The sequence below is a fragment of the Coffea arabica genome, chromosome 2c (genome assembly GCF_036785885.1).
Source record: "Coffea arabica cultivar ET-39 chromosome 2c, Coffea Arabica ET-39 HiFi, whole genome shotgun sequence".
Classification (NCBI taxonomy): Eukaryota; Viridiplantae; Streptophyta; class Magnoliopsida; order Gentianales; family Rubiaceae; genus Coffea; species Coffea arabica.
Window position 1 is genome coordinate 449,340 of NC_092312.1, and position 27,132 is coordinate 476,471.

Genomic DNA, 27,132 nt, shown 5'->3' on the forward strand with positions numbered 1-27,132 from the left:
TCATGTGCGAGGTTCATAAGCTAGATGTAATCCAAGAGACCTAGTGAAAAGCACAGAGATCCAATGAAAAGTCTTGTGTGTGCACTTATTTAAGTAACAAAATTAGGAGTAATTCACGTGCTAGGTTAATAAGTTAAATGAAGTTGGGAGATAATTTGATTGGATGATAAGAAAAAAAAATTCTAAATAGGTCTGAAAAACAAAAGAGAGACTGAGGTCGAGGAGAGTCTTGAGTTGAGTATCAAGAGAGCTGACTATCAGTACCTCAAATGTCGATCATCTTGGATGCCTAAACGTAGATCCCAACCTACTGCATAATTAAGGAAAGTGGCCTTTTCTATATATAGTACATGTTTTTGCGGAGTCTACGCATCAAGAAATTCGTACTGTATATAGCGGAAAAAGGTAGTCCTAGCAGACAGCTCATGCAACCAATTCTTTTTTGGTCGATACCATAGCTACCTACACTACAGGAAGAGGAGGGCCTGAAGAGGTTCTGAAATAATCCGGAGGTGACGTTTGGATTTTTTAAACAAGATCACATTTAATTGTGACAATCTTACCTCCCACCTCACCAAACCTTAATGCATTGGTGGTGACATCCAATTCAAAGGTTGGTGGTTTTCATACGACCAATTCACCTAGTTAATTTTCTGCATAAAATAAAATAGGGATTTGAGCGTACCATTACCATCCCAATTCCCACACGTGAAGTTGTAGTCCAAGTTCCATTTCCATAGCCTATAGTTAACTGGCATTCAAGATTCAACTGCGGGAGCCTCCTTGGGGTTGGGGCACCATGCATGACACAGAAGCATCGAGGGCATCACCATCCAATCATCCATTCATCCATCTTGTTGGCTGTTGCTACTCTACTGCAGTTGAGTATATAGTATATAATGCATCTTTATATGTGTAGCCTAATTACGTCTTTCTTATGCTTCCCAAGACCACGACATTCCTTGCATTCGATGCAACACAAAATCTTTACTAAAATTAATAGACCAATCCACATATGGACCTGAGGTGAAAAAACTACTAACCTATGAGGTTATTTTTTCTTTGTTTCCCCTTCAACTCTTACTTAAGCATCAACATAAAAATTCCAGTTGGTCTTCGCCTCTTCCAGTTGCAGTTTTTGTTTTCCAGATCCACAAGAAACAATCAATGAGCATCCATCGTCCGCAACCCAGACAAGGACAATTCCAGTTGGGGTAAGCTCCACTTTTTCCTTTTTTTCTTTTTTTTTTTCCCCTCCCCCCGGGCGGGTAGTCCTACGGCCTCCACCCCTGTAATCACTGCGTTTCGTTTCCTAATTCGGTCGCTTGGTCATTATATCCTTCGGACTGGCCAATACAATACAGCTTTCCTCTTTCAGAAGCTTCTTTTATATTCCTCATAGTACATTCCAGTTCCGTTCAAACCAAAGTCTAGGCTGTAGTGCTGGGATCGCTACTGATTCTTGGTTTGAGTAGAGATGAGACGACGACCAGCCAAGCTTTTGATCGATCTTACCGGTTAAAAAGGTAACTGGGAATGCTGCACTTGCACTTGCATGCGCAGAGATTCGTGTTTCTTGCTGAAAGCATTAACCTGCTGCTTGAGCATGATTCTGAATCTGATGCGAGTTGACTGCGCACCCAGGAGGACACTGAGTGGATGTCTTTTATAGGTGCAGTCGTTACTGTCTCGCAAACTACACGGGAAAAATGTAGAGCTTTATTGACTCTCTAAATAATATTCAACTGTCGTAGGAAACGTTGGCTCATTCTTCAGCATTTTCTGATCACAATTCGCAGGTGAAATAGCTAGTTCTTGACATGGACGAAGCGCCGGAGGAATTGAGAATAAGGGGAACATCGCTCATAACTCAACACAAGTCGCCGCCACTGTCGTTCTACCGTCACGTGAGTTTTATTACCTTCACACGAGTCCATACAGCAGTATCTTATCTTCCAATTCCCACGGACTTGCGTTCTTAATTAACTATCATCCTCCTACGAAATTGTGTCAGACTCAGACTGGCAGCCCAGAGGATTTGTATTCGACCAGAGCTCAAAAGCACTTTAAGACCACAAAAAGGGCTCTGGCCTCTCAAATTGAAGAACCAATGGATACTCCTGAGAGCCCCATCAGTGCAATGGAGTTCCTGTGCAGACCATGGAGTCCTTCTGCCTCCAACTTCCTGCAGTTATTTCCTTCAAGTGTGAGTTTGCTACTTCCCAAAAACATGCGTAGCACAAACGATGCGCACTTAACAAGTTCGTCCTGTTAAATTGTTCACTGACCCAATGAAGAAACAATCTAACAACGAAGACATAAGAAACTGGGAGTGTTTGGGACCATCTAAGATTGTGATCCATCCGTGACCGCAACCATGAAGTGGTGGCCCCATGTCCAAACTTTGACATTAATCCACTTCAGTCTCTCTTTTGTCCTTCTGCTAGTACTTTCATGCTTTCTCGAACTAGGTGAATATGCATTGAACTTGTAATGAGCACATACTGAATTTGATCCAAAGTTCACCGAGTTCCGAGCTATAATCTGTACACACAAAATGCGGCATTGAATTTGTAGAATCTCTCGTTTGCCCAGTATGACAGGGCCAGAGCAGAAGATCATGAAAATCAACCACAAGCAGCATTGAAGCACACCCCAGAAAGGAACCAGGTGCTTGTAATCAACGAGAAATTCAGTAGAGTAATGATCAATCTCTCCCATCAATGTTCAGGAATTCATTCGTTTATTAGTAGTAATAACCAGCGATTTCACAGTCATCCCTAGCCTTGGAGGTGCAAGAAATTTGCCAGGTGATATTCAACTGAAACAGACCTGTGTTACAACTCTTTGAATGCCAACTTCTCTAGAAAAGCGATTCAAGTTAGTAAACGTTTTTTCTTCCCAAATTTGTGCTCCGGCCTTGTTCCCCACAGCTAGTCCAGTGCTCTTATGCTCATAGGATAGGTTAAAAATCATCTAGTTGTACTCTACATCCCTCATCTTGATATTATGTACATTTTGGTTATGTAGATGAACTTGAATCACGTGAAAGGATGGCCAAAAGGCAAATCGCTCTCTGGCTTCTTCAGATCTTGTAAAGAGAAGAAGAAAGATGAAATTCGATGCCACACGGCCAGACTACATGCTGCACTTTCACTTACAGAGCTTGCTGCAGCAATTGCAGGCTTTGCAACCAGTACCAGCACAGAAGCACAAAACATCAACCGAAAAGGCAATGGTGAAACAAGGGCAATATACGAGGAAATGGGAGGTGCTGTTGCTACTGCAGCAGCATTGATGACTACTGTATGTGCTGAGGCAGCAGAATCTTTAGGTGCAGATAGAGCTCAACTTGCATCTGCAGTCAATTCTGGCCTGGCCATCAGTAATCCTATTGACATGATGGCAGTAACAGCAACAACATCAACATGTAATGTTAATAAATTTTCTTCTGTCCAACTGCATTTCCGTTCTTGTACATTTCTTCCTCTTGTTATGACCCTCTTAAGTAAATGACTCATCGACTCTTAAGAACTTTAACTTGATAGATGATGTGGAATAGCTCCTAATTATCAGGTTTAAGAGGTGCTGCAATTCTGAAATCAAGAACTATGGCAGACTCCTTGAGGATCCAAGGGCTGCTTAGAGCTTGCACTGAGATATGTATAATCACCCCATCAGGTAAATGAGAAGTGTATGTTTTATAAAAGGACGTGCACATGGAAATGTTTGATGCAAGAACATACCCAACATAAAAGGACTTCTGCTTGTGAAACTGATGTTTTATAAAATGCAGGTCGCAGAGAACACAAATGGGTCACCATACATTCAAAGCCCAAACAAATCACACTGTCCTTCAAGAAGAAGTATTTTGGAGGAACCCTATCAATTTCGAAAGAGTGTATGGCCTTATTTATTCTATTTCTGATTTTGTCAGCAAGGAAAATAACCCCTTTCACCCATTAGTTGACTTGTGTCTCCTCTTTTTTTTTTTCGCCCTGTAATCCCTCTTTCCAAACCTTGGGGGGCTTATGGCTAGTAGGTCACTAGGTCTCTGATATATTTCTTGTCATCATTTTCTGGTTATGAGGGATGGAAGGCAGTTCGCAAGAGATGAATATTTTCTCGAAACAAAAGAATAGGGTCAATGGAAGCTTAACATAAAACCTAATACCTTTTCCTTTTCCAGACAAGCTTATCTGTATCGAGGAAGCAATGGAAGGCGAGGAATACTTCTTCCTAAGTTTGAGGACAAGCAATGGCATCATCAAGCTACTATTCAAAGATCAGACGCAATTGAACATCTGGATATCAGCCATTTCCAGTCTCCTAAAGATGGCACAACCCCAGCCATTTCTCAGCTAAGAAGTCACCAGCATCGTACCATCCATGATTCAGTTCCAAGGGAAACAAAACACAAATCAATTAGCCTATAGCTTGATGGCTGTGATACTTTCTTTTCTGTATGTCCCATTTAAACAGCTTATCCATATCAGGGAAACAATGGAAGGTGAGGGATACTTCTTTTCTGTACTACTTGAAGATCAAAAGCAATAGAACATCTGGACATCAACCATTTCCCAGCCCCTAAAGATTACAACCAGCCATTTGTCAGCTAATTAGTCACAACCATTTTACCATCCACCATCCAGTTACAAAAGAAACATTACAAAAATCAAATACCCTATATCATGACTCTTAATACTTTCTTTCTGGTATGTCCTATTTAATTGAATACAATTCTACAGAAATTCCATGAAGCGGAAAATAGAAATGAATAAGCAAGACATATTTATCAAAATTGAAAAACTCAAAAAGGCTATTCCCCGCTTTAATGGAACAGTGACATGGTCCACAAGGACAGTTGTTGTGAACAGTCAATTTATGCATTCATCACCTTTCTTCTAAACACTTTTTTACACCTACAGAAATAGCAACACTGACCATACAGAGACCACAGTGCACAACTATAGGAAGAGGAGGAAGAATTTTTGCCAAGCACAACTAAATACACAGCTAAAACATTTGAATTCCTTAAATATTTTTGCATGACATCCTCAGTGGATGCAGACCGAGTCTGGCCACTTGGTATTTTTAATTCATAGTTGAAAGATCTGAAAATCAATCTTAGTTTTGGAAGGCATCATCAGTAAAGATACCCTCAGAGGAGCCACTTGGTATTTGAAATTCATTTCTCCTCGAACTCAACATCAATTACATCATGTTCAGACTTTGAAGAGGAACTCGAACCTTGGCTCCCTCTTGAAAAGAAGTCACCTTGAGGCTGCCATACTATATTTCCACAACTTGCACAACGAACCGTCTGGTTTTTATATCCAGCAAACTGTCTCCTACATGCAGGGCATGCTCCCTGCTCATACAAACACGTTAAGTACAGACCCATTTTTAGGTAATATTCTTCTAAGAAGTCACATTTCAGTAAATGGTAATTCTATGCAAATCAGTAAATTATTCCTGGCACAGAAATTCTGCCACAAGGAACAAAACTATTCTGTTAAGTTGCCGGAAAACCCTACATCCCTGCATCCAATGTGCATTCACATGTAAACTACTTATGGAAGGAAAAGCTTCACTCTCATCCCTGATGTACAATTGCAAAGAGCCACCAAAGAATTCCATTTACCTTGATGACAAGATTGTTGGCAACAGCCCCTATTAAAAGAGGACCAGCAAATGGCAGCACCCATGTTGCAAATATCAGGAAACGAAACAGCCATCCAGAAAGAGCAAACCACAGGAAGAAAATTGTCTACACACAGAAAATTCTATTAGCATTTTAGCATGACATGCTAACATTTGAGCGTGTTATTACTATAGAAATATCAGAAGGGTATGGGCCACATGACCTGAGACAGAGACAGATAAAATAGATTCAAGCCACAAACAGAAATATCAATTATCTATGCAACTATAACATTCTTCTTTGTATGCAGGTCTGCTTCGATTTCTTTCCCTTATATTCATCCAGTTAGCTATATAAATTTTTATTGTCGATGTCTAGCCAGAAGATTTATGATTTAGCATATATGATGTTACAAAAACTTTTTTGCATTGTTGACATACGTAAATATTAGGGCCAAAGTGTATGCAGAAAACCTAATTTCAAGCTTCCACTGAGCATTTTGGTTGAGCCAATTTCCATTACACCTTAAACATCATAGATGATTTTGGTTCTTAGCTTTTTTATATTGATGCATTTCTTCTTTCTTACCCAAGAAAAAAAAAAGATGATTTTGGTTAAGCCAGTTAGCAGTAAACCTTTAAACTTTTAGAAGATTTAACTTACTTATCACTGATATCAAATAAAAATGTCCCAAGACAAGCAGCAAAGAGCCATTGAACTAAAAAAAATTCAACCAATCTTTGGATTATAAGATACACGTAACACTTCAAGCCTCCAAGTTGTGATGCTTAATGAAGAAGATTACTCGATGCTGGAGCACATAATTTCAATCCAAAACTAAGGTAAAGAAATACAGTGATACTTACGGTAAAACTTTTTCCCAGTGGAGTGTCAAGAAAATCAATGAACTGCTTTCTGTTCTGCAAAAATAATCCCCACAAAGAAGAGAACAATGGGATTATTAAACGCTCACTTAAAACGGCTACAAGTGACTTAAAATCTGAGAACTAATTAGCTAATATGACATTTAACAGATCGTGCTACTCAGAAAATGCTTTCATGGTATGTTAAATTCAACTAGTTCAACAGGCTTGGAAAGAAAAACTAGCAGTAGGCACGACCTGTTTGGAATTTGGAAAGTTAAATAAAGCTTCAATGTCTTTATTAAATTAATCTTTAAAAAAAAAAAGCAACAATCTTTTGACCATGCATCATCTTGTAAAACGTAGAAGACAAGAAAATGCTTGTTACTGGAAAGAAAAAGAAAAGGCCAGGAAAAAGGATGTACAAATACAAACCCTCGGCCAATTCCTACTGAAATCGAGAGAAAAAGTCCGCCAGCGCTGGGTGAGCTCGAATTCACGATCGATTTCCCGGGCGCGGTCGGCAGCAGAACGAGTGACAGCGGAGAGGCGGCGAGAGACGGAGTATTGGCGGTCTAGGCGCTCGGCGGTCTTCTTGGTCTCGTAGAGGAGCTGCTCGAAGCCATCATTGGCCCTCCGCCAGGCGTCCCTCCAGGCCTCGCCGGAAGTTATGCGCCGAGCAAAAACATCAAAGTCGCTGCGCCTAAAGGCCTGTATTTTGGAAACTTGGCAATGGAGAGGAATGAATTGCTTGTGGTTCTGGGCTGGACATAGACCAATGGGTTTTGAAGGTACAAGATGCTGCCATGGTAGGGTCGCACCCATCATCCCTCAAATTCAGAGCAGTTGCTCCACTTTGGGATTCTTTACTCCTAGTTTTTTTATTTTTATTTTTATAATACCTAGTTTGGGAGATTGGGACAGAAAAAGGGAAAAGAAGAGGCCCTGTTTTGGTTCGAAAAGAGGAAGAGAAGAGAAAGGACGGGAAACTGTGCATTTCACATAAAATTTAGGAGTAATTTCAGAAGCCTCCCCTGAGGTTTCTAACACTTTCACTAATCTCCCTGAAATTTTAAAAATAACACAACATTCCCCTTAAACTTTACTTTCATATCCCCTTTTGAGCATTGGATTATAGGGATAATTGGAAAAACCTTCCCTGAGGTTTTTAACATTAGCACTCATCTCTTTTTTGGTTTCTAAAATAGCACTAACCTCCCTAAGAGGAAATTGGATCTATTGCTAACAATAAATTGTATGAATTTACTTTTATACTCTAACTAATTGCATATCGATACAAACAGCATGAAGGGTAAATCTGGCACAAAGTTCTAATCTCACTCCTTAAAACAATTTATTAGAGGTAACTTTTCTAGCATGAACCGAATATGCAACACAATCCTTAAGTTCAAGGGTGGTCAATGCTATCTTCTAAATAAATTACAAGGAATGTGAGCGTTTGTGTCAGAAACATTAGGAGAGGTTTATGCAATTTTTCCTTGATTATGATTTCAAGGCATAAACAAGCATTTTTTTTTTCAACAGCCTGAATCAGACTTTTGTTGTTTTATAAACCTAATCCCAGAATTAACCTCAAAAGCCGGCATAAACAAGCATTTGAGTGCAACTTTTCTTTCCTTTTTTTTTTTAAAAAAAAAAATTTTTAGTGCGAGTACATTTTTATTTTCGACTGTCCACTTGAAGGTTAAACATGCCATTCGCCTTTCAAAGCGGCGCATTTGCAAGTACTATTAAATAGTACACAAATTCCTTCCTCCTCTCCTCTCTGCTTAGCAAGCAATATGAATATGATGATATTATGATGAATCAAAGCACTCACTTTAACTACGATCGCTCAAGAATCTATCTTTATCCAAACTTCTTTTCTTTCTTTAAAGTAATTAAGAAGAAGAAACCATTTGGGTTTTCTTTTATCCTTTCTATGCCCGGGAGGGATCACATGTTTTGAGTCTGACAGCCAAAAATTTAATGCTAAGGAGAAGAGGAAGGAATGGTTGCAGACTTGCAGTGCAGCAGCAAAAATGATGGCCTCTCGTAGTCGTAGATGCTGGACCAGTTTGGGAGTCTGCGGAGTGTCAAATTGAATTTGTAGGGAAGGCAAGAGGCATTGGAAAGGAAAGAGCAGGTGGAGGTATCGATTTAGGCCACCTGCTCGGCTCGCTGGCTGGAGAGTACCGGAAGAACGTTCCTCCGCCAACAGTCGTACTCGGTACATGCGACCGACTCGTAGACGCGTCCATTGTGTGGCTGCTGCGACTTCTCAAGTCGTTGGCTGCAAGTTGGAACCGGGAACCACGCCCTCCCCCCGCCCCCCCCCCCCCCCCCCCCCCACCAAAAAAGGAAAAACTGAAGAGTGTGCCTTTCAAAAAATAGAACCGTAAAACTTGACGCAACATAAAACTGAAGCATATATAGAACTGACAGAGGATGTGGATCCGCTCGTCCCAATCCTGAAACATAAAACTGAGTGTCCGTTTATTCATCAACACAAAAAAGGTAAGACAAGATGGCGAGAAAGAAAGATAATTTTCATCCGTCCAATTTAGATCGATGGATGATATAAAACCTGTTCCTAATGTCCGATCTTTAAAAATTAATAATAATAAAATTTTCTTTGGAGCTAATAATAACAGCAGCAGTTTATAATCCAGCCAGCCAGCCAGCCACCGCTCACCGCCCTAGGTTTCTTTTTCCCCAACAGCACCGCACCCACCGCCTTCTTTTCTAATTCAACGACCTGCTTCCCTTTATAAAGTAGCAGCAGTAGTTAGTACGGAGTACAATAGTGTTGTTGTATTTCTTTCTTCCACCAATCACCCGCCCCCGACCTACCCCCGCCACTACCACTGCTAGTACTACCTACTTATTTAAAAAAATATATTTTTTTTTCTGAATATTTTTTGAAAAAAATATTTATGCACGAAATTACGCGTACCATCGCGAATAAATAAACTGAGAAAACCTCGGAGTTGGGAAAATCAGCAGGGCAGGGCGGGGGAGGTGGATTGCCTGGTGAAAGCATTACTAGATTCATATAATTTTTTTTCCCTTTCTTTCTCTTCAATAATAGAATCTTGATCGGGTCGGGCAGATGGGGGACACTACGGTCGGCGACATCTCCAGCTCCGACCGCGCCCTGGTGGAGCAAGTCTCTAGGGTGGTGGAGCAAGCCAAGGAGCTCCAGGACCTCTCCGCCTCTTTAATCTCCCGCACCTCTCGCGAAGAGGACTCTCTCCGTCAGAGAGCCAATTCCCTCAATTCCTCCATCCACTCCCTCCGTTCTTCCATCAGGAAATCCAATCTCCTCCTCGACTCGACGCTCGCCGAAAAAGTAATGTCCTTTTTCCACCGCATCTTCTTCTTATTCTTATTATTATTATTTTCCTCTTTTTTTTTTTTTGCACTATTGATCATCCTGTAATTATTACTAATTTAATAGCTTCCGGCAGCCTACGTTTTGTATTTATATGTGCATGTATTGAGACTCAAGTTTTTGCTGTTTTCTCCTCCTTTTTTTTTTTAAGTTGGAAGAGGAACTCTTTAGAGCTAGGTATCTACTGAATGAAGGAGATGCTGCCGCATTTCTTCCCAGCAAATCTCATGGTTGGTACTCTCCCCACTTGCTCTTTCCATAATTGCTCCATACCTGCTTGTCACCGCGAAGATAAAGATATCGAATACTTCACATTGCTTGTCACCTATTAAACCAACTCCCAAGTGTTTATATAGATCGGGTTGCATTCAATTGCAGGGCGGTTCTTAAGGATGTTTCTTGGTCCAATTAATGTTCGCGCAAACAGGAAGGATGTTCAGTTGAAAGTCAAAGAGGAATACAATAGCTTTAGAGTATGTCTTCTTGCAGTCTCTTCATAAATGTACCCCCCCCCCCTTTTTTTTGTCCTTTTTGCACTAGCCCAATGTGATTTTTTTCCTTCTGAAATTAGCTGGAGTTATTGAATGTGGAATTGCAGTTTTGGCAAAGTAGGATTTAATAGTCATATTGGATTGTTTTGGTTGATCATTTCATGTGGTTGATTTAAAGGTAAAGTTTGAAGCTGTATCTGCTGTTCACTAGATTTTTGACACAGTTGATAGTTCTTTGCTGCAAGATAGTCCTCCATGGTTAATTCTTAGCCAGACAGTGATCCTTGCATGTCCGCGACACACATTTGATGTTGTATTTCTTTGGATGAGAAGTGTTGGACCAGGATTTAGGGAACTTCTTGTTAGTCACCCCGGGGGGGGGGGGGTGTATAAAAATTGAACTCCTGACTTAAACCTAATCAGAAACTTGCAGCTGTTTGTTTGACTCCTCACTTCTTGGAGTGTGTCAAATTTATTTTAGAAGGGGAATTCTGATTATGATTTGATCTTGATTGTGAACAAAATGCAGTTGTCTAGAGTAGAACTTAGGTGGCATCCTTTTTGCCCTTTTTAATGACTGAAAAAAAAAAAAATCCTCTTAACCTCTCTTGAACAGGATAGAACAGCATATCTGTTCCTTTTCTTCCCGTTGCTGCTAATTGTTTTAAGGTCGTGGATCTGGAATGGATGTCTTCCGGCATTGCCAGTTCAACTTTACCAGGTAGCAGTCTTTAATTGATTTAGGTTCTTCTTTGCTGATTTTTGAACTTATGATCAAGAACCTTGCTCTTGATAATCTATTTCAGGCCTGGTTGTTATATCTCTATACTGGTTTGGCTTTACGAGAGAACATACTGAGGGTCAATGGAAGTGATATTCGCCCATGGTAATCAAATTCAGCGGTCTGCTGCTTTACGTGGAATCTTTTTTTTTTTAAATCCCTTCTTGGGTTCATAGTCTTGTCATCTATGGAATGCTTCAAGATTCTTTCCGTTCTTCTTGAATTCCACAAGGACATCGATATATAGAAATGTGAATCAGATGCTAGAGAGCAATAACATGAAAGGGCACAAACTTTGATACAGAGTGGGTAATTTGCTAGTAAAGATGGAGTGCAGAGTTGAAACACAAGTCACACCTTCCGAGGAAACTAGACTTTAGTTGAGCATTCCAATAAATCAGTTATATTACTGAGTCATTTTAACCATCCTCAATAGCTATTTAAATTGACACTTTTGATGTTCTCATGGATAATGGCTTGAGCTAATATGTAAATATGTGTGTGCGTGTGTATATTTCTGTGTCATTAGTTGTACAATTTCTTCTGCTTCTTACCCAAAAAAAGAATCAGCAAAAGGGAAAACTCTTCTTCACAAAAGACATTGGTAGTATGGCTTTTTCTTGGACCTGATTGTTCAACAAGGGACTGGATGTTTTACTTGAATTGCACTATTACAGTTACTCAAGTGTCTTTACATTAGATTTTTGTTCTCTGACCTGTTCTGTACTAGTTACTTTGTCTTCAACTTGTAAATGCTGAAACTTGATTTTTGATGCTTTTATGCCCCTATAACAAAGATGTTGTCCTTCATATCAAAAATGACAAAATTCAAATGAAAATGCAAAAAAAATACATTGTCTTTTCTTCCTCTGTGGCGTGTCAAGCCTTCAAGCGATAGCTAGTTTTTAACCAATTTAGTCATGAATTTTTTTTTTTTTTTTTGGGCAGGTGGATATACCATCATTACTTTGCAATGGCAATGGCACTTATAAGTCTTACTTGGGAGATAGAAAGAGGGCCGGATTGTGCTCAGAAGCAGGTACTAATACATACACTTAGAGAATAAAACATGCATTTACTTCTCCAGTCTAGGAAAAAAATCACTTGCTTTAATTCCATTTTAGGGTTTTCTTTCTTCTTCTTTTTTTTAAATAGAGATTGGTAATGACAATATGCTTGCAGAAAGGAGTCCTACTGTACTTGAAATGGGCAATCATGCAAGGAATTGCCATGCTTCTTCAGAATAGATATCAACGACAAAGATTGTATACTCGTATTGCTTTGGGCAAGGTATAAGAGAATGCCATAATTGTCTTTTTGTGGATGTTTTTGTTCTTTTCTCTATATCTTGTGGATGTAAATCTCTAAGAAAAATTATGTTGCCTAAAATAATTGGGAATTTTTATGTAATTTCATTTCGTTTAAACAACTTTGTAGTAACTTATGCAAAAAACTAAATAGTGTATGAGTTGCTGGTCCAAAGTTATTGTGGTTCTGGGTGAATTTTATATTTGAAATTTGCTGGAGTTGTTGCATTTACTTGTAGGCTGGCAGAATGGACGTAGTGTGGGGTGAAACTGCTGGAGTGGAGGGTCAGTTATGGCTGCTATGCCCGATACTGTTCATCTTGCAGGTAATTTACTTTGGTCAAAGCAGATGATTTTTATATTCTAGATCACACCCTGATGTAGAATTAGGTTGGACAAGACATATGTAAGCTTTCACACTTTATAATTGATTATTGGGCCATGTTACTTACATTGTTGAAGTCAACTAGGTCTTCTATTGTGTTTATCTTTGATAATTACCACTTTTCAGTGGCAATGTTGTTCAACCTTTTAGGCTCTCCTTAGAACTTTTTCAACAGGATGGTGCATGTATATCACATTTTTTTGAAGGAGATGCTTGCAATATTCAAAGTCTATTGGCCCTTTGTTAGGTTTAGGTTAATGGACTTCAAGTGCTGAAGGGCTGAAAAATGCATAAAGTCACGTGACATTTCATAGTTGTGAACATTTCTGAGTTGCTTATATTATTTTGTGGTAACTTTGGGTGAACATGAATATGCCTGTTCTCCTTTCATGCCCAATGAAACCATAAGAGGATTGAATGTCTGATATCAGAAAGTGTAGCAGGAACAAATTAAGACATGTTAGTTCGGTGCAACCCTGTTGGATTGGATGTAATTGATTTATGGCTTACCAGGGATGACTTGCATCTGTACAAGTTTAATCTTCTGTACTCTGCATCGGTGGGTGAAGAACAATATTGTTACTTAAATCTCTTAAGAAGAAATCTTTTACTCTTGGCTTCAGGGTTTTGAAGCATATGTTGGACTACTGTTGCTTAAAACTGCGTTTCTTGGTGTTATATCTGAGTGGCAGGTAGGTCTATTTGTACATCATTAAGTGGTTCTGCAATGCTTTTTTCTTTTTACGTTGCCTCAAAATATGGATTAATCACATGTGCAATGGCAGGTGATCACCTGTGGGATCCTCTTGATAATCATGGCAGTTGGGAACTTTGCCAACACAGTGCAAACACTTGTAACCAAATCTCGGGTTAAAGCTAAAATGAAGAAAGGCAAAAGCAAGCAAGAATTGGATCAGGGATCTGGTAAGCATCAATGAGTAGGAAAACTCGGTTCCTACTTGAGTTAGGACTACAATCACTGGAGGAGGACTTGACCTGATCTGGTGTTTTTACATTGTGGCCCTCAGATGTTACGTGAGTAGGTTTCTGATGATATATCTGACTTTGACCTCGGATTATGGAAATTGGAGTAGAATATTCAGTCATGAGATGTGTACCACAACTCAAATCCGGTTCACGCGGAATGTTCTTGTGCATTTTAGTGGTTGGTCTAGGAAGTCCTGCTGCATTAAAAGTGTACTTTTGATTGATTGCTTCCAGCAAAAGGATCTCCAGAAGTTTTGTTTGCCTGAGTGTTCACAATTCGATTTCTGTACTTTCAAAAACCTTTTATGCATCTTACTGTTCATATTAATCTTGGATGTAGCTATGGACCTATGGTTTATTTTCTGTCTTTTTTGTTTTTCATCTAATCAAATATGCAACTATTTTGATTGGTTGCTAAGCAGCTCCCAAAAAGCAATGGATGTATAAAAATGGTTGTGGAGCTCATAAGTTTGGAAATGTCAATTCTTGTTTCTGATTAAATGTCTTTCTGAAGAAACGTGAGAAGTAAAATCGAGTTGAATGTTTTTTGTCATGTTTTGTATGAGATCATTAGTTGAGAAGAAGTGCGTGTGAAGTTTCTGACGTAGATACAATACTTTTGTCCTGCCACCTTTTAACTTGTTCAGAAAATGTTTATTGGATAAATTTTTTGTGATACCTTATGAGTATTAACCTCGCTAGGGGTTGCAATGGGGCGGGGGATCCTCCCCCGTTCCTCGCCCCTTTGTCAAATAACTCCCTTCATTCCCCGCCCCTTGCCTCCCATGTCCTGCTCCGCCTCGTTTCCCCCACGATTCCAGGTATTGCCCAATTCTCGTAGTAGTAGAAAATCATTCTCGTATTATCTAACCTTGCTTCGCTTCATATGCTCTCAGAACAATAATACTTCACCCTTTCTAGCAATACTTCACCTCAATTTCTTCAACTCTCCTGCTTCTCTTGGAGCTCTCAAATGCTCTTCTCATTCTAAGTATGGCTGATGAAGGTCTATGAACATCACCAATATAAACGATCAACCAGCTCTCATTGTCACATCAACAACCAAATGAGCGCCCATTTTTGGCGCCTTTTCTCTTAACTGAAATTAGCAATTTATTTTGCATCCAAATTCCAATTAAGTTAGTTAATCCTATCTATTACTTATGTCACTAATTATTTCATCCCATTATCAAAATATATTACTTCAATAGCAGGAATATTTCTGTCAATTCAACGTACATGATGTCATATTTGGGGCCCAATAATCAGGAGAGGTAGATGGGAATTTCGCAACTTCAGGGGAGGTCATTGAGACTGTCAGAATCCCATCCACGATTGCCCGGAAAGCTAGAGACATGTATATTTAAGGATTGAGGAAAATTTCCATGGGATCCAGCCGTTTTTTGTGCGTGACGAAATTTCTGCGGTATATCAGAGACAGAACGGTCAAATCAAATTTGCCAGCTAATGTTTTCCCACTACTACGAGAATGGGCATTAGCCCCACAGTTACTTACCGCATACCTTGCCTATTCGATGTAACAGGGAGTACCAATTATTCAATACTAGTTGAAAAAAAGTTGTTGAAAAAGAGAACAAGTTAATTTTTTTTTTTTCAACTCGAGGAGTATCTCAATTTTGTCAGACTAATCTCTTTGGACCTGAGGTACCTCGCCCTCCAAGAGTATCCAGACGATATGTGAAGCCAGACTTAAACCGCGTCCTATAAAAAATACCCCCAAAGATTCACTGGCTGAGCTGACCCGAGAGGCAAGAACAAGTACTTACTCTGCCCATCTCGTCATTTATTTTTTTTAGAAAATGATTTATATTAATTTAATTTTCTAGTTAACACGTTCGTCTAAACTTTAATATAAAATTTACCCAAAAAAAGTCTCATGCCTAGACATAAAAAAACAAAGAGTATAAAATAAAAATATATATATTAACAAGAATCCAAAATCAATGAAAATTGTACTAAACATTTCCAATTCTAATATATTCTACACTAATTAAACTTTTTTCCAAGAAAATAAAATTATGATCTCTGCAAATGAATTTTATAAACAAATTATAATTTCTCATATTTCAACTACAATTTGCCTAATGAAATTACTTAGCTTTAAAATAATATTTTTTATTAGTTAGCTTTAAAAATAATATTTTGTATATGTATATAAAAATTTTAAATTTTAAATATATATATTGTGTGTGTGCGGGACAGATCAGATACCAACCAATTTCTAAACCTCTGACCCTAATCCACCCCACATTTAAGTTGGTATCAACTCTTTTGATCCTGTAAAATATGCGGATCAGGTACCATAATCTTCACAGCAGATCAAAACAGATATCGCGGGTTAACATGTCAACAGTGTTTTCTGCCCACTCCTAATTGAGGAAAAGAAAATTAAGAAAAAATTGAGGAAAACTCAAAAGTAGTCATCTGAATCCTCCTTTAAAGACGAAGCCAAAAAAAAAAAAAATGTGAAAAATTGTAGAACTGTCATCTGAATTCTACTACATGTCAAGCAGAATGACCAAGAAAGGTATATGTGACAAGCAGACATTAGGTATACATGATCATGAAATATGGTCAATACGATGCCCATTCTGCAGCAGCATGCGCCATCTTGGGAGGGCTCCGGAAAACAAGTGCATTTGAACGGAAGTGGAGCTTCTCCAGGAGTCTCTTAATCAGCTCACCAACAGCACGAGAAATTCCTGAAAAATGGTCAATATGATGCCCATTCTGCAGCAGTAGGCATCATCTTGGAAAGGCCCTGGAAAACAGGTGAATTTGACTGGAAATGGAGCTTCTCTAGGAGACTCTTGATCAGCTGACCAACAGCATAAGAAATTCCTGAGGCCATAAAGCCCAGAAGTATGTAGTATGCTATGGTTTTCACATATGATTTGGGTGGCCTTCGAACATATTCCTTCCCAGTGGCTAGCACTAGAATGCATAATAGGGAAGCTGCCGCAGCTGCAAGAAGCTTGAGTTCCCTGTTACCGCTCTTTAAAAATGAGAAGCCATAAACAATGGGAGGGATTAGACCAAATACTACAAAAGATAGTGTGACAACAATTGTATGAAGCAAAAAATTTTCTCTGCTGCCCAGTAGTTCCTTGTACCGATCCATCTGCTCTGTTACTTGCTCTTTCTTCAGGTCCCAGAGCTGTCAGTTTCAGAAGAAGTTCAAAATTAGATTCGATCAAAAAGATCAATTACAATTGGCGTGTTTTGATGGTTTAAGCCTTAAACCGCGGCTTGGACAGACAAAAACCAACAGTGATCCCCAAAATAGAGGTTGATGTGTAGAATGACTAAAAGATAGTGATCCAAGCGCAATGTGCATACTCAGCAAAAGATAAGTGTTCTAATGTTCTGAATGATGTACCAGATTTCAAGGTCCACAGTAAGCTAACAAAAACACTCAGAGATTGCAGACTGGACCTGCAACAATGCAATTCACATGCTTGGGTGCAAAATGGAGCAGGTTATTAAATTAACACTTGCAACAGAAATTAATATTTGTATAGTTCTATGAATACGATCCTATAGAACTTGTTTAATGTAACACTCGCAACTAATGTCAAGATCTATTTTAATTATTATGGAAAATCCGCCACGTATTCTCATAGCTTTTTCAGGGTCTAGGCAGGAAATCAATTGGTAATTGGAATGAGATCTTTTTAGTTTACTGCACAACCTTTTATGCAGCAGAGCTGTGATAAACCAACATTGAATGCTTAGTAGAAAGCAGTTGAAACTAAATCAACTCACATTGTGACCAATTAGTACAAGTCCACCAATCACATTGGCCAATGTTAGAGCTAGAATATTCACTGCAGCAAGATGTGAAACAAAAACCAATGAGATTGTTCAAAAGAAAACAACATTTTGCAACAATATGCTGTACGATAAGTACAATTCAAGGGCCATAAATCCTAAATGACAAAGGAAAAAAAGGGAACGTGTACAAATATAAACTAAGGAGGAATCCTTTGATGCAATGCATTTTTATAGCAAGGACAATACGCATAACTTCCTCTCCATGGAACTAAGAAGCAGCACAACAGTACGGAAATGTTAAAAAATAAAAAAGAGCATGAGCACTCAACAGTGTATCATCTAGACTTGGACCATTGAACTGGGATAGAGAAGATAATATTCAGATTGTTAATTCACATTTTACTGCAATGATTCTCAGTATATAAGACGTCTCCAGGCATATTAAACACATTAAAAACTACCAAGACACGTTGCTTCAAGTAAACAATATTCAGTAAGGACAAAGACTGCTTTCTTCTTCAGTTAAAGTTAAACAGTTCAATATAAAAAAAATGCAAAGCAAAGCAAGATATCAACTACATCTAATCTTAGTTCCAGATGAACTAAAGCAAATAAATGTGTGGTCATAGCAGTCTGGCAAACAAATCTTGATGGTATCACCAGCCATCTATAAAACTTACGTGTGGTGGCATCACCACCAGCTGCGGATGAAACAACACCTAGGCTAGTAATTGATTCGACTAAACCACCATAAACAATGCTTTTAATTATCTCAATTTCATATGCTTGTCTAACGTCAGCTCCTGTGGATTCAGTCACAGAGATATTTGTAGTTAAATTTGCTGAGGTCACTGTTTCTTCTGAAATAGTCAAGTCTTGTTGCCTTTGCGAAGCCACTGTGCTGATGGCCTCTGATTCTACTACTATAACTGTATCCTTGCCTGCAACAGGTTGTAATATGACAGCAGTCAATTAGGAGTTTCCCTCAAGAAAGAATTAGATACCCATTGGCATGCATCACTAAAGACACAAGAATCATGCGCTTTGAGTTAGAAATGCAGATCTACAACAGCAATTGGAAAAAGTGTTGATATTTCAAAAGATCTGTAAGATTGAACTCAAGATCAAGGAAATAGATGAAATTAAACAGATTGCAGGATGAATGAACAACTAAGCACTCTCTGCCTCCCCCCCCCCCCCTCTCCTCTCCTCTTCCCTCCCTCCCTGTGTATGTGTGTGTACCAAAAGGAATTGTGGATTAAACACGTTCCAGACAGTAAGTTATACAAACTTGGAATTTTCAACATCCACTTACAAGTAATTCAAATCTCATGGGGAGGGAGGAAGATCTAGATGCATCAACGTGGGTGCGTGTGTGCCGTCTGTATATAACTGCAAATCTTTCTTGTTCAACTTCTAATTAGAGGAAACTACAAGCTCCTTCTATTAGCAAAAACTAGTCTCAAAGGGAGAGAACCCTACAGATTTACTCTACAAGAATTTATTTGACAACCATGCCTGACTACAGTTGAAGTTTGCAATTTCACCTGAATTTAGCTCAGCTGCTACCTTCCTCAGATCTTTAGCTATAGTAGCTGGTATGTCTTGATTTAGTGAAATACCTTTCACCGACAAAACTGCAGGATCTTTGTTAATTTTGAAGAGTTTCCCAAAATGAGTCTCCTCTTTGTTATTGCAGATGGTCTGCGGAGAATTTTCATTCAGGTAGGCTCCATCTGTCAAGGATGTAAGGTATTCTTAATCTCCTTGAAACACAACCATCATTTAGATATCAGAATATTTTCAGAATCTTAAGCTGTGAATGTTCGTGAAACACGTCTTTAGATTTTTAATGCTTGTAGTTGATATTAAAAGCAAAATGCAATAACATATACTAGATGCACACACACACACACACACACATATCCGCGTGTAACAAAGATGAAGGCAAACCTCAAACAAGAAACTCTACAATATCTGATCCTAAATTAACACTGTGAATGAAAACATTGCTAAATCGGTCCACGCTTCAGCACAGTTGACAAACAATTGACAAAGACATTACATCAATAAATCAGTATATGTTTATTCTAGAGACCAATATTTAAGATGTGACATCACTTAGGACCATCGTCTTATTCAATTGAACTATCTAATTCTACTGAAAGTCAAAAAGCTCCAACTATCAACTAGAGAAGCAGAAACTGACTAACAAAGAAACTATTTGCATCACAATTGCTCAGTTCAAAAGTTGCATCTTTTTCACGCGTTGACTTGTAACAAAATTATGGCCCCAATATGTGGATATTTTCTCGAGACATATCAAGTAATATATTCATTTGTCTATCCATATTTGTTTCTAAAAAATGCTAACTGAAGGGAAATTAAGGCGTTGTGTTACCTTTTGGGAAGACAAGGGAAGACTAGCAAAATACAACTGGACTAGGAGAAAGGATTGAATGTGGATTATGGCAAGACAAAAATAAACTAACTTTCAAGTGGATTATGGCAATATCTTGCAATACCATAAAGAAGTGCACTCCTTCATTTCAGGTGATTCCTAGTTTTTGCCTCTAATTTTTAAAAGAATGTACCTGCACCATTGTTTTGTGTTGACAAGTCAGGATTTTGGCCTACACGTGATTTCTCGGAAGCAGGTGAACCGCCAGGTGAAGAAATCAGAAGCTTTAGTCCATCTGGTTGATTTCCTGGTACAGGACCTTCTGGAGATAACACCCCATTCATAACTGGAATTTTGTCAGTGGGTACCTTAAACAGATCACCTTGATGATATGCTGCAACATTTACTGAAATGTTTGATGAGTTTTGCTCACTTTCAATAATTAGAGATTCTCCATTAGTAACAGGTACATTGTCGATAGGTGCCTTAGATGAGTCACTTTGATGATATGCTACACTGTGTATGGAATTGTTTGATGTGTTTGGCTGACTGCCGGTTGCTGCTTCAAAGTGGCCCCTCGATGAGTCACTTTGATGATATGCTACACTGTTTACGGAATTGTTTAATGTGTTTGGCTGACTGCCGGTTGCTGATTCAAAGTGGCCCTTTGCAGCATCTCCTGTATCCGAGGGCCAAAAAGATTAGGTGAGTAGCTTAGAAGGAAGAACAGCAATTTTTATTGCAAGGAGCATATACTGAATTCTTGTCATCATGCACAATGAAGACATTAATACCAAGAATATACCAAATATTACTGAAGATACTATGAATAATAATTACCAAACATTACCAAATCAGTTTTTTTTTTCAAAGTATTTACAAGCAAAGGAATAGATGCAGCCACATATGCATAGTGTACAAAGCAGACACATACAAAAGTCATAAAGAACCTTCTATTTCATTACCAATATAAATTGTGCCTCCTTTAGGTAGACAACATCAATTATCTAACGTAGTAGATGCACAGAAATGAGAATCTTCAACACCCAATACCAGAAACATGTATTTACCTAGTAAGATCAAATGGTCATAGAGAATTAGAACTATAGCAATGGTGCAAGTAATTTACAAGGATTTCAACGTGATAACAAAAAAGGGTTCTGTCAGTTGGAAACGAATTCATATCTCTCGTGCATAATTGCACATGAGATGACTCGCAAGTTTTTTAACTACCTTCGACTTTTCTGAGGGCTTCTTTCATAACCTTCAAATGTAAAAGTACAATTTAGTGATCATTCTTGTACCTCTGTTCTTAATTGTATTGTTACAGTTGTCTCCTGCATTCAGCACCTCTTTTCCGTTGATCAAGATTTCTTCTTTTGAAGAGGGTGAAATCTTATCTCCATCTTCCTCAGATTCAGCAACTGGGCTCCTATAAATGCTTTTCCCATGGTTGGTTGAGAGATCTTTTAGCATTGAGAAGGATTGACCATCCTGACCATTCCCATGCGATGCCAAAAGAGATGTGCTACTGTTTGTTGTCAAAGCCTCTGACCTAGAAACATTGCCTGCAGAACATTACTGCAATTAGTCCTGAAACCACAAGAACAGGACATGCTAGATCCCTTTGCAGGCAAAGAAACACAACTCTAAGAAAAGGAATAACTTTAACCATATTACCTTAAAGCTTTTTCCAAAAGCACTATGAATCTTTATTTCCCTGGTTATATGATGACTAGAAAGAGGAAAACATTTGATTTCAGCTGCATTCTTGTCTATTGCTCTTCATTTAAGATGCTGGGAAAAAAAGGTGATTTGAAAGCGGTCCACTCAGCTTCTGATTTTCAGTTTCTCTAGACTTTGTAAAAAGATAAAAACTAGAAAAAAATGAGTGGACCAACTTATAGCTTTATTTCAAGGCTAAAATCTAAATGCTTGTCTCCAACAGCAAGCAAAAGTAGTCCCCCTCAATCCCCAGAATTCAGACCAAAATCTAAATGCTTGTCTCCAACAGCAAACAAAAATAATCCCCTCAGTCCCCAGAATTCAGACCAGAATTTGCCCATAATTCAGTGTCTACTTGGTAGCTGCTTCTAAATGAGCTTCAAGATCGAGAAAAACCTCTTACAATCTTGAAAAGTTATGCTTCATGTCAAGTTATTGGAGAAATGTATTCTTGTGACGCTGTACTTGTTCTTTCTGGCGATCTTCATTTCCTATTCTTTGTTTCCATAGAGAAGAAGATTTTAGCTTTCTTTAAGTGTCTTAGTTTGCTTTCCTATTATGGTTTTAGCTTATCTTATATAAACAAAACTGTTCCTGAAAATGTTCATTAGTGTGGCATTGCTTGTATTTTTCAAAATTGTCATATTCAAATTTACCCTATTAAGTTTTAACAACTATTTCAGAAAGCACTTTCTTTAAACAGGTCTAGAAAAACTGAAGCAGACGAGAATAGGCTCTAATAAGCAATAGGAAGGAGATAAAGTACATTGTCGCAAAGTTAGGAGAAGGAACCAACTTCGGTACACCATAACAAAATTATACAAAATGGGTGAATTTTATCCCAGTGCTAGTTAATATACCATACACAGAAAAGAGAATAGGATTAGAAACCTGGCTCTGAAGTTCTCTCCCTATCTGATGCAAAAGTAGAGGATATCCCGCTTTTACTCGTCAATTTCTGCTCATCTTTAACAGGCTTCTTTTCAGCTTTATCTCCAAATATCTTAAACAATTTAAACCCATTTCCTGAAATTCAACAAGAAATACTGAATTTTTTTGACATGGTATGACCCATAGCCCAGACAATAACTGAAGGTTTCTTGAAACCATTTTGCATGCAATCCCAACAAATTTAGTTACATCTGCATCATGCATTCTCATGATTGATCTATCATGCATGTGACTTCTCATGATTTATCTATCGTGCATGGACTCAGTGGTCACAAAGCTGAGTTACATGCTGTCTAGGTAAATCATCATCCCCCTCCCAAGTTGCAACAGGAAAGTGCACTCACACCACTGGTAGGGCAATTGGATGTAACAAATGCATGCTTTCACAATAGAAAAGGAATTAAAAGAAAAGGACAATTTAGATGTAACAATTCACAAATGCATGAGCAACTTGCACAAGGTAATACTTCACTACCTTTCACTTTGAGATCCAAATAGAGGACTTAGTGTTGCCTAAACACTTGAAGGTGATAAAGCATGTCATGGTACAGTAACTTTCTGGGAAAAATTTTGTCAAACTGTGCCCTTCATGCGTTAAATGACCAATATAACCCTCAATTTTGGCAAGAAAACTTGAGATTTAGCTAGCCAAACATCAGAACTGTCGGCCTGATGTGCTAGTTCCAAGAATGTAGACCTCTTTGGAAGTGAATATGTCAAGTGAACTACTTTTCTCTCCTGCAATACCAATGATAATCACTATACAGGGATACTCAACAATACATGTTGAATGTATGGTCTCAGTAACCTGTGTTGCCAAATAGATAATATCATAATCCATCATTGACCTTTCCTTCCTGCATGCCATGAGACCCTTTCCCAAGTTCAGAAATGTCATCAAGTAATACTGGTTCTACATTAGGAGACAGTTGAATAAAAAAGGAAGTAGGGACACCATGGGCAACAAAGACAAAGTCATATAATTGTTTATCTTCACTCCAAGCAAAAATAGGCAATGAATAGTGCTTAGCATGTTTTACAAATAGTTCTCAATAAGTTGTTGCACAACCAGGAAACTAAAAGTGCATATTTCATCTTGCCTGGAAAAGAAGCAGGTCTGAACTTTCACATAGATCTTAACTGTTCATTTCATTCAAATTGCAACATATCAAACCTGTTGGAATGAAAAAGCTGAAGCATGATAAGCATCTGAAGATATCAGTCTCTCTCTCACGTTCATACTTCTCTGCAGCTTGAGAAGTATCATCCAATGGATTTTCTTCAGTAGTATGAACCTCAATGCTGGTTGCTTGTTGGCCCTGTCCAGAACAGTGAGTCAAACTGGATTCAACTTCAGTTTCTAGTTTCTTACGTCTAACATCTTCACTAGTGATGCGAGCTTGGCGTTTTCTTTTGCGAAGAATAACCCTTCGAGTAATACAGGAATTACAGTTTGGACAGTACAAATCATGTGTATTTTGTTTTTCAAGTACTCTCTCAACATCTAATTCTGTAACGTCCAGACCACTTCCATTAATGAGGTCAATATCATCGTTTTCAATTTCTTGGATTTCCTGGGACTTGTAAGTTTCACTGCAATCGTCATAAAGAACTGGGGAATGCTGAAGACTTGTCAAGTTAGAACTATCCTTCTTGTTTCCCTCCACTCTACAGTCAATTACAGAATCACAGCTCTTCTGAGCACCAGAATTCCCTTCTCTGGTCTCATATATTCTAACACCAGTGTTTCCCTCAACGTCATCTCCACAAAATGTGGAATTGGATCGCGACCCTGCATCAATAGAGCAAGAATTCAATAGAAATCTTGCGATCTAAATCCAAATATATTGCCTGCAGAATGTAGGCATGAATCTGTTGCAACAAATGGAGACAACTGCTCAAACTTGAGAAAGTTAGAAGTGTTTGCAAAAACAGCAGAAGTTTAATTAGTAAACTTGATTTTCCATATAATTTAGCAGCACTAAGCAGGTATGTTATTGACTTGTGTCACATTGCCCCATGCCCAAAGCCAAGTATCAGCAAGCAGTTATCTCAGAAGTCGGCCCTACCAGTCCTCCATGGAAAATTTATGTGTTTGAACAGACAGCTTAAACTTCTATTAAGTGCAATAGCATCAAATTCTCTATTATTCAAGTATCTACTGACCTTCTAGTTCAAATGTGAAACATGGTTCCCTCTGATTTATAGTTTTGTGAATCATCAGCTCATATAAGGGCCCCTTAAGTTTTTGAATAAGATCAACAGAAAGATGTGCAGTTCCATAGGTCCAAGAGCAGAAGCGACACTTCCATAGTCCTTCATTCACAAAAAGGAACAACAAGAAGAAGTGATTGTAACTCAAAACTACTGCAGATTGTGCCATCCATAGAGTGCAGATAATACTTCAGTCAATGTGATAGAGAGAAGTGCGGCAGTTCTTGTATCAGACAAATTGGCACACGCTGGAATCACAATGTTGTGGCATATCATGACATGGACCAGCAAAAAGGGATAGAGGTACTCCAAGACGCATGAAACTACTGGAAGTTTACTTGGAAAACAATTTACAGCGTCATGGAAAATAATTCATTTTTGTACTTGCAGTTGAACCGTTTCTTCTTGTCTCAATAAATGAAACTATCTGGGCAACATCAACTCAGCACTCGGAGTACAAAACCAAGGAGGTAGGAGGAGATCCAGACAACAACCATCGACAGATAGGTAAAGAAAAGCAAAAGGTCACCGAAAAGTAACTCTCAAACTGAGTGTGATTTCGCCTCAACACATCTATAAGCACATTGTTCAAGAAAAGAAAATTGACTACCTCAAAATTGAAGTGGGATGAGACTAAGACATAGCCACCAGCTGCAGGAAACCCCCATCCGATTTGTTCTTAGGCCCCAATCCAGTTTCACAACAAGATGAACTTTTGAAATAATTGGCAAAAGTATTCGTGCGAAAGCAAAAAACCATGGGGACAGAAACAGAGAGAATCCCAAAGGCAAACAGATAGGTAGGGCCATAGTAACAATCAAAAGCTAAAGAGGAAGGGGCGCCCTTTGAAGTTATTCAGACAGGTAGGGTCAAAGCAAGCCAGGTTTGCACATGCTTACAGAACAAAAAAGAGTTGAAAACCAACAGCAGAGAGCATACAGATCAACAAGTTACTCTCTTGAAGGGTAAGAAGAAGAAACTTGCCTCCATCTTTGTCATAGTAAACACAAGGTTCCGACCTGGAGTGAGCATCTGTGATTCGGGCATGGTTGTGAAACACACTATCAAATAAAGCAGCAATCTTGTCCGGCCCCTCTCGTTTATCTCGATCAAGAACTGACCCATCTAGATCAACTTCATTTTCAGTGACGGAGTTGGAGGGCGGCTCAATTATACAATTGCCATTTCCGTCCAACTGACTAGTAGTAGAAGTACAAGTGGCAGTGGAAGCAGTAGCACTAGCATCTTGATAAGCACCAGTAGAAGTAGTGCGAGTTGTAGATGGCCGCCTTAATTTTAATGAAGACAATTCTTCTACTTGTTCCAACTCTTCTTCTTGCTCCCACTTTTGCGCCTCTTCTTCTGCCATTGTTATTCGGCGTCCGCCAGGAGTTTGCACAGAAAGAAACACAGGCTAAACAGAATGTACTCAAAAGAGTCCCAAATTCAGGTAGGAAAGCAGGAGGAGAGAGACTGAGTGAGAAGCGCTGGCAAGAAGACCACTCTCTAGCTTTTATTACTAATATTAGTAGTACTACTATTGATACATAGATGGATGCAATGAATTTTACGTCATTTATAATTGTTTTGAATAATTCCAGGGGAAAACCAAATGGAGGGCTTGCATGTTTTGGTAGTACAGCCACATAACATATACTACTAGTTAATATATATATATTCTAGGAAATTGATAAATGAATTGAAGACTAAGGCGGGGCGGAGTCTGTATCAAGATTAATGGCAGCCGACCAACTTAGATTAGATATCAAGTTGTTGAGATGAGAATATGAGATGACGCTCACTAGGTCACTTCACGTGGTTGCTGAAGTCTGCAGGCGTCCTCTCCCCAACCCCACACCCAATGGAAAAATAAAGGCCCCAAACCCCCGGGGTGGTGGTTGGGGGGGGGGGGGATTCTTGAATCTTTGGCGGTCAGGTGGAGGCGCCTGGGATGAGATGATGAAGTAGATTGCAGGCTTTTAGCCCAACACCATTTTTGGTATGGTAATGCACGATAAAGAGTGCTGCTAGTACAACTATAAAGTCCTTGCCCAGGTCCGCCGGGGCCATCACTCTGTGTTTCTTCTTTTTTTTTTTTTTTGGGGGGGGTTGTGTTTTGTGTTTCTCTTTCTTTCTTCTTAATGATTTTAGAAATGGATTATGATAATGTCAGTATTAGATTTATAGGCCTATC

The 27,132-nt window shown here is 38.8% G+C and overlaps 4 protein-coding genes across 8 annotated transcripts; 2 read left to right on the top strand and 2 right to left on the bottom strand.

Moving 5' to 3' along the window:
• The first annotated feature begins 2,006 nt into the window (after positions 1 to 2,006).
• On the top strand, positions 2,007 to 4,586 carry LOC113729827 (VAN3-binding protein-like). Its single transcript, XM_027254087.2, has 4 exons — positions 2,007 to 3,430; positions 3,577 to 3,681; positions 3,797 to 3,901; positions 4,190 to 4,586. Exons 1-4 carry the CDS (start codon positions 3,031 to 3,033, stop codon positions 4,363 to 4,365), a joined length of 786 nt encoding a protein of 261 aa, XP_027109888.1. The 5' UTR covers positions 2,007 to 3,030; the 3' UTR covers positions 4,366 to 4,586.
• A 205-nt stretch (positions 4,587 to 4,791) lies between these two features.
• Positions 4,792 to 7,479, bottom strand: LOC113724798 (uncharacterized). The gene is made up of 4 exons (XM_027247686.2): positions 6,943 to 7,479; positions 6,511 to 6,564; positions 5,645 to 5,770; positions 4,792 to 5,371 (listed from the first exon to the last, which is right to left on the bottom strand). The coding sequence occupies exons 1-4, from the start codon at positions 7,333 to 7,335 to the stop codon at positions 5,189 to 5,191; spliced, it is 756 nt and encodes a 251-aa protein (XP_027103487.1). The 5' UTR covers positions 7,336 to 7,479; the 3' UTR covers positions 4,792 to 5,188.
• A 1,567-nt stretch (positions 7,480 to 9,046) lies between these two features.
• LOC113724799 (uncharacterized) lies at positions 9,047 to 14,180 on the top strand. The gene is made up of 10 exons (XM_027247687.2): positions 9,047 to 9,859; positions 10,053 to 10,131; positions 10,280 to 10,374; positions 11,009 to 11,113; positions 11,199 to 11,278; positions 12,122 to 12,212; positions 12,356 to 12,463; positions 12,720 to 12,806; positions 13,489 to 13,557; positions 13,651 to 14,180. Exons 1-10 carry the CDS (start codon positions 9,620 to 9,622, stop codon positions 13,801 to 13,803), a joined length of 1,107 nt encoding a protein of 368 aa, XP_027103488.1. The 5' UTR covers positions 9,047 to 9,619; the 3' UTR covers positions 13,804 to 14,180.
• A 2,092-nt stretch (positions 14,181 to 16,272) lies between these two features.
• Positions 16,273 to 27,009, bottom strand: LOC113724800 (membrane protein of ER body-like protein). 5 transcript variants are annotated; one of them, XM_072073137.1, is made up of 11 exons: positions 25,923 to 27,006; positions 24,891 to 25,040; positions 23,899 to 24,516; positions 22,665 to 22,799; positions 21,353 to 21,616; positions 20,482 to 20,727; positions 20,242 to 20,370; positions 19,195 to 19,383; positions 18,328 to 18,588; positions 17,639 to 17,700; positions 16,273 to 17,030 (listed from the first exon to the last, which is right to left on the bottom strand). In XM_072073137.1, exons 1-11 carry the CDS (start codon positions 26,305 to 26,307, stop codon positions 16,587 to 16,589), a joined length of 2,883 nt encoding a protein of 960 aa, XP_071929238.1. In that variant the 5' UTR covers positions 26,308 to 27,006; the 3' UTR covers positions 16,273 to 16,586. The 5 variants fall into 5 exon arrangements, with proteins under 5 accessions (XP_071929238.1, XP_071929237.1, XP_071929236.1 ...); XM_072073136.1 differs by having other exon boundaries at positions 20,242 to 20,394; positions 25,923 to 27,005; XM_072073135.1 differs by having other exon boundaries at positions 20,242 to 20,727; positions 25,923 to 27,002.
• Between the last annotated feature and the right edge of the window lie 123 nt (positions 27,010 to 27,132).

Excerpts from the sequence above, each read along its gene's own strand:
- LOC113724800 (XM_072073135.1), bottom strand. The coding sequence starts at position 26,307 with ATGGCAGAAGAAGAGGCGCAAAAGTGGGAGCAAGAAGAAGAGTTGGAA. Across the intron at positions 24,517-24,890 it reads TTTCACATTTGAACTAGAAG|GGTCGCGATCCAATTCCACA; the intron begins GTCAGTAGATAC and ends CTATTGATGCAG. Across the intron at positions 21,617-22,664 it reads GGAGAGAACTTCAGAGCCAG|GCAATGTTTCTAGGTCAGAG; the intron begins GTTTCTAATCCT and ends AATGTTCTGCAG.
- LOC113729827 (XM_027254087.2), top strand. The coding sequence starts at position 3,031 with ATGAACTTGAATCACGTGAAAGGATGGCCAAAAGGCAAATCGCTCTCT. Across the intron at positions 3,431-3,576 it reads AACAGCAACAACATCAACAT|GTTTAAGAGGTGCTGCAATT; the intron begins GTAATGTTAATA and ends CCTAATTATCAG. Across the intron at positions 3,682-3,796 it reads ATGTATAATCACCCCATCAG|GTCGCAGAGAACACAAATGG; the intron begins GTAAATGAGAAG and ends TATAAAATGCAG.
- LOC113724798 (XM_027247686.2), bottom strand. The coding sequence starts at position 7,335 with ATGATGGGTGCGACCCTACCATGGCAGCATCTTGTACCTTCAAAACCC. Across the intron at positions 6,565-6,942 it reads TCAGTAGGAATTGGCCGAGG|AACAGAAAGCAGTTCATTGA; the intron begins GTTTGTATTTGT and ends TTATTTTTGCAG. Across the intron at positions 5,771-6,510 it reads CACTGGGAAAAAGTTTTACC|ACAATTTTCTTCCTGTGGTT; the intron begins GTAAGTATCACT and ends TTCTGTGTGTAG.
- LOC113724799 (XM_027247687.2), top strand. The coding sequence starts at position 9,620 with ATGGGGGACACTACGGTCGGCGACATCTCCAGCTCCGACCGCGCCCTG. Across the intron at positions 12,213-12,355 it reads CGGATTGTGCTCAGAAGCAG|AAAGGAGTCCTACTGTACTT; the intron begins GTACTAATACAT and ends ATATGCTTGCAG. Across the intron at positions 12,464-12,719 it reads CTCGTATTGCTTTGGGCAAG|GCTGGCAGAATGGACGTAGT; the intron begins GTATAAGAGAAT and ends ATTTACTTGTAG.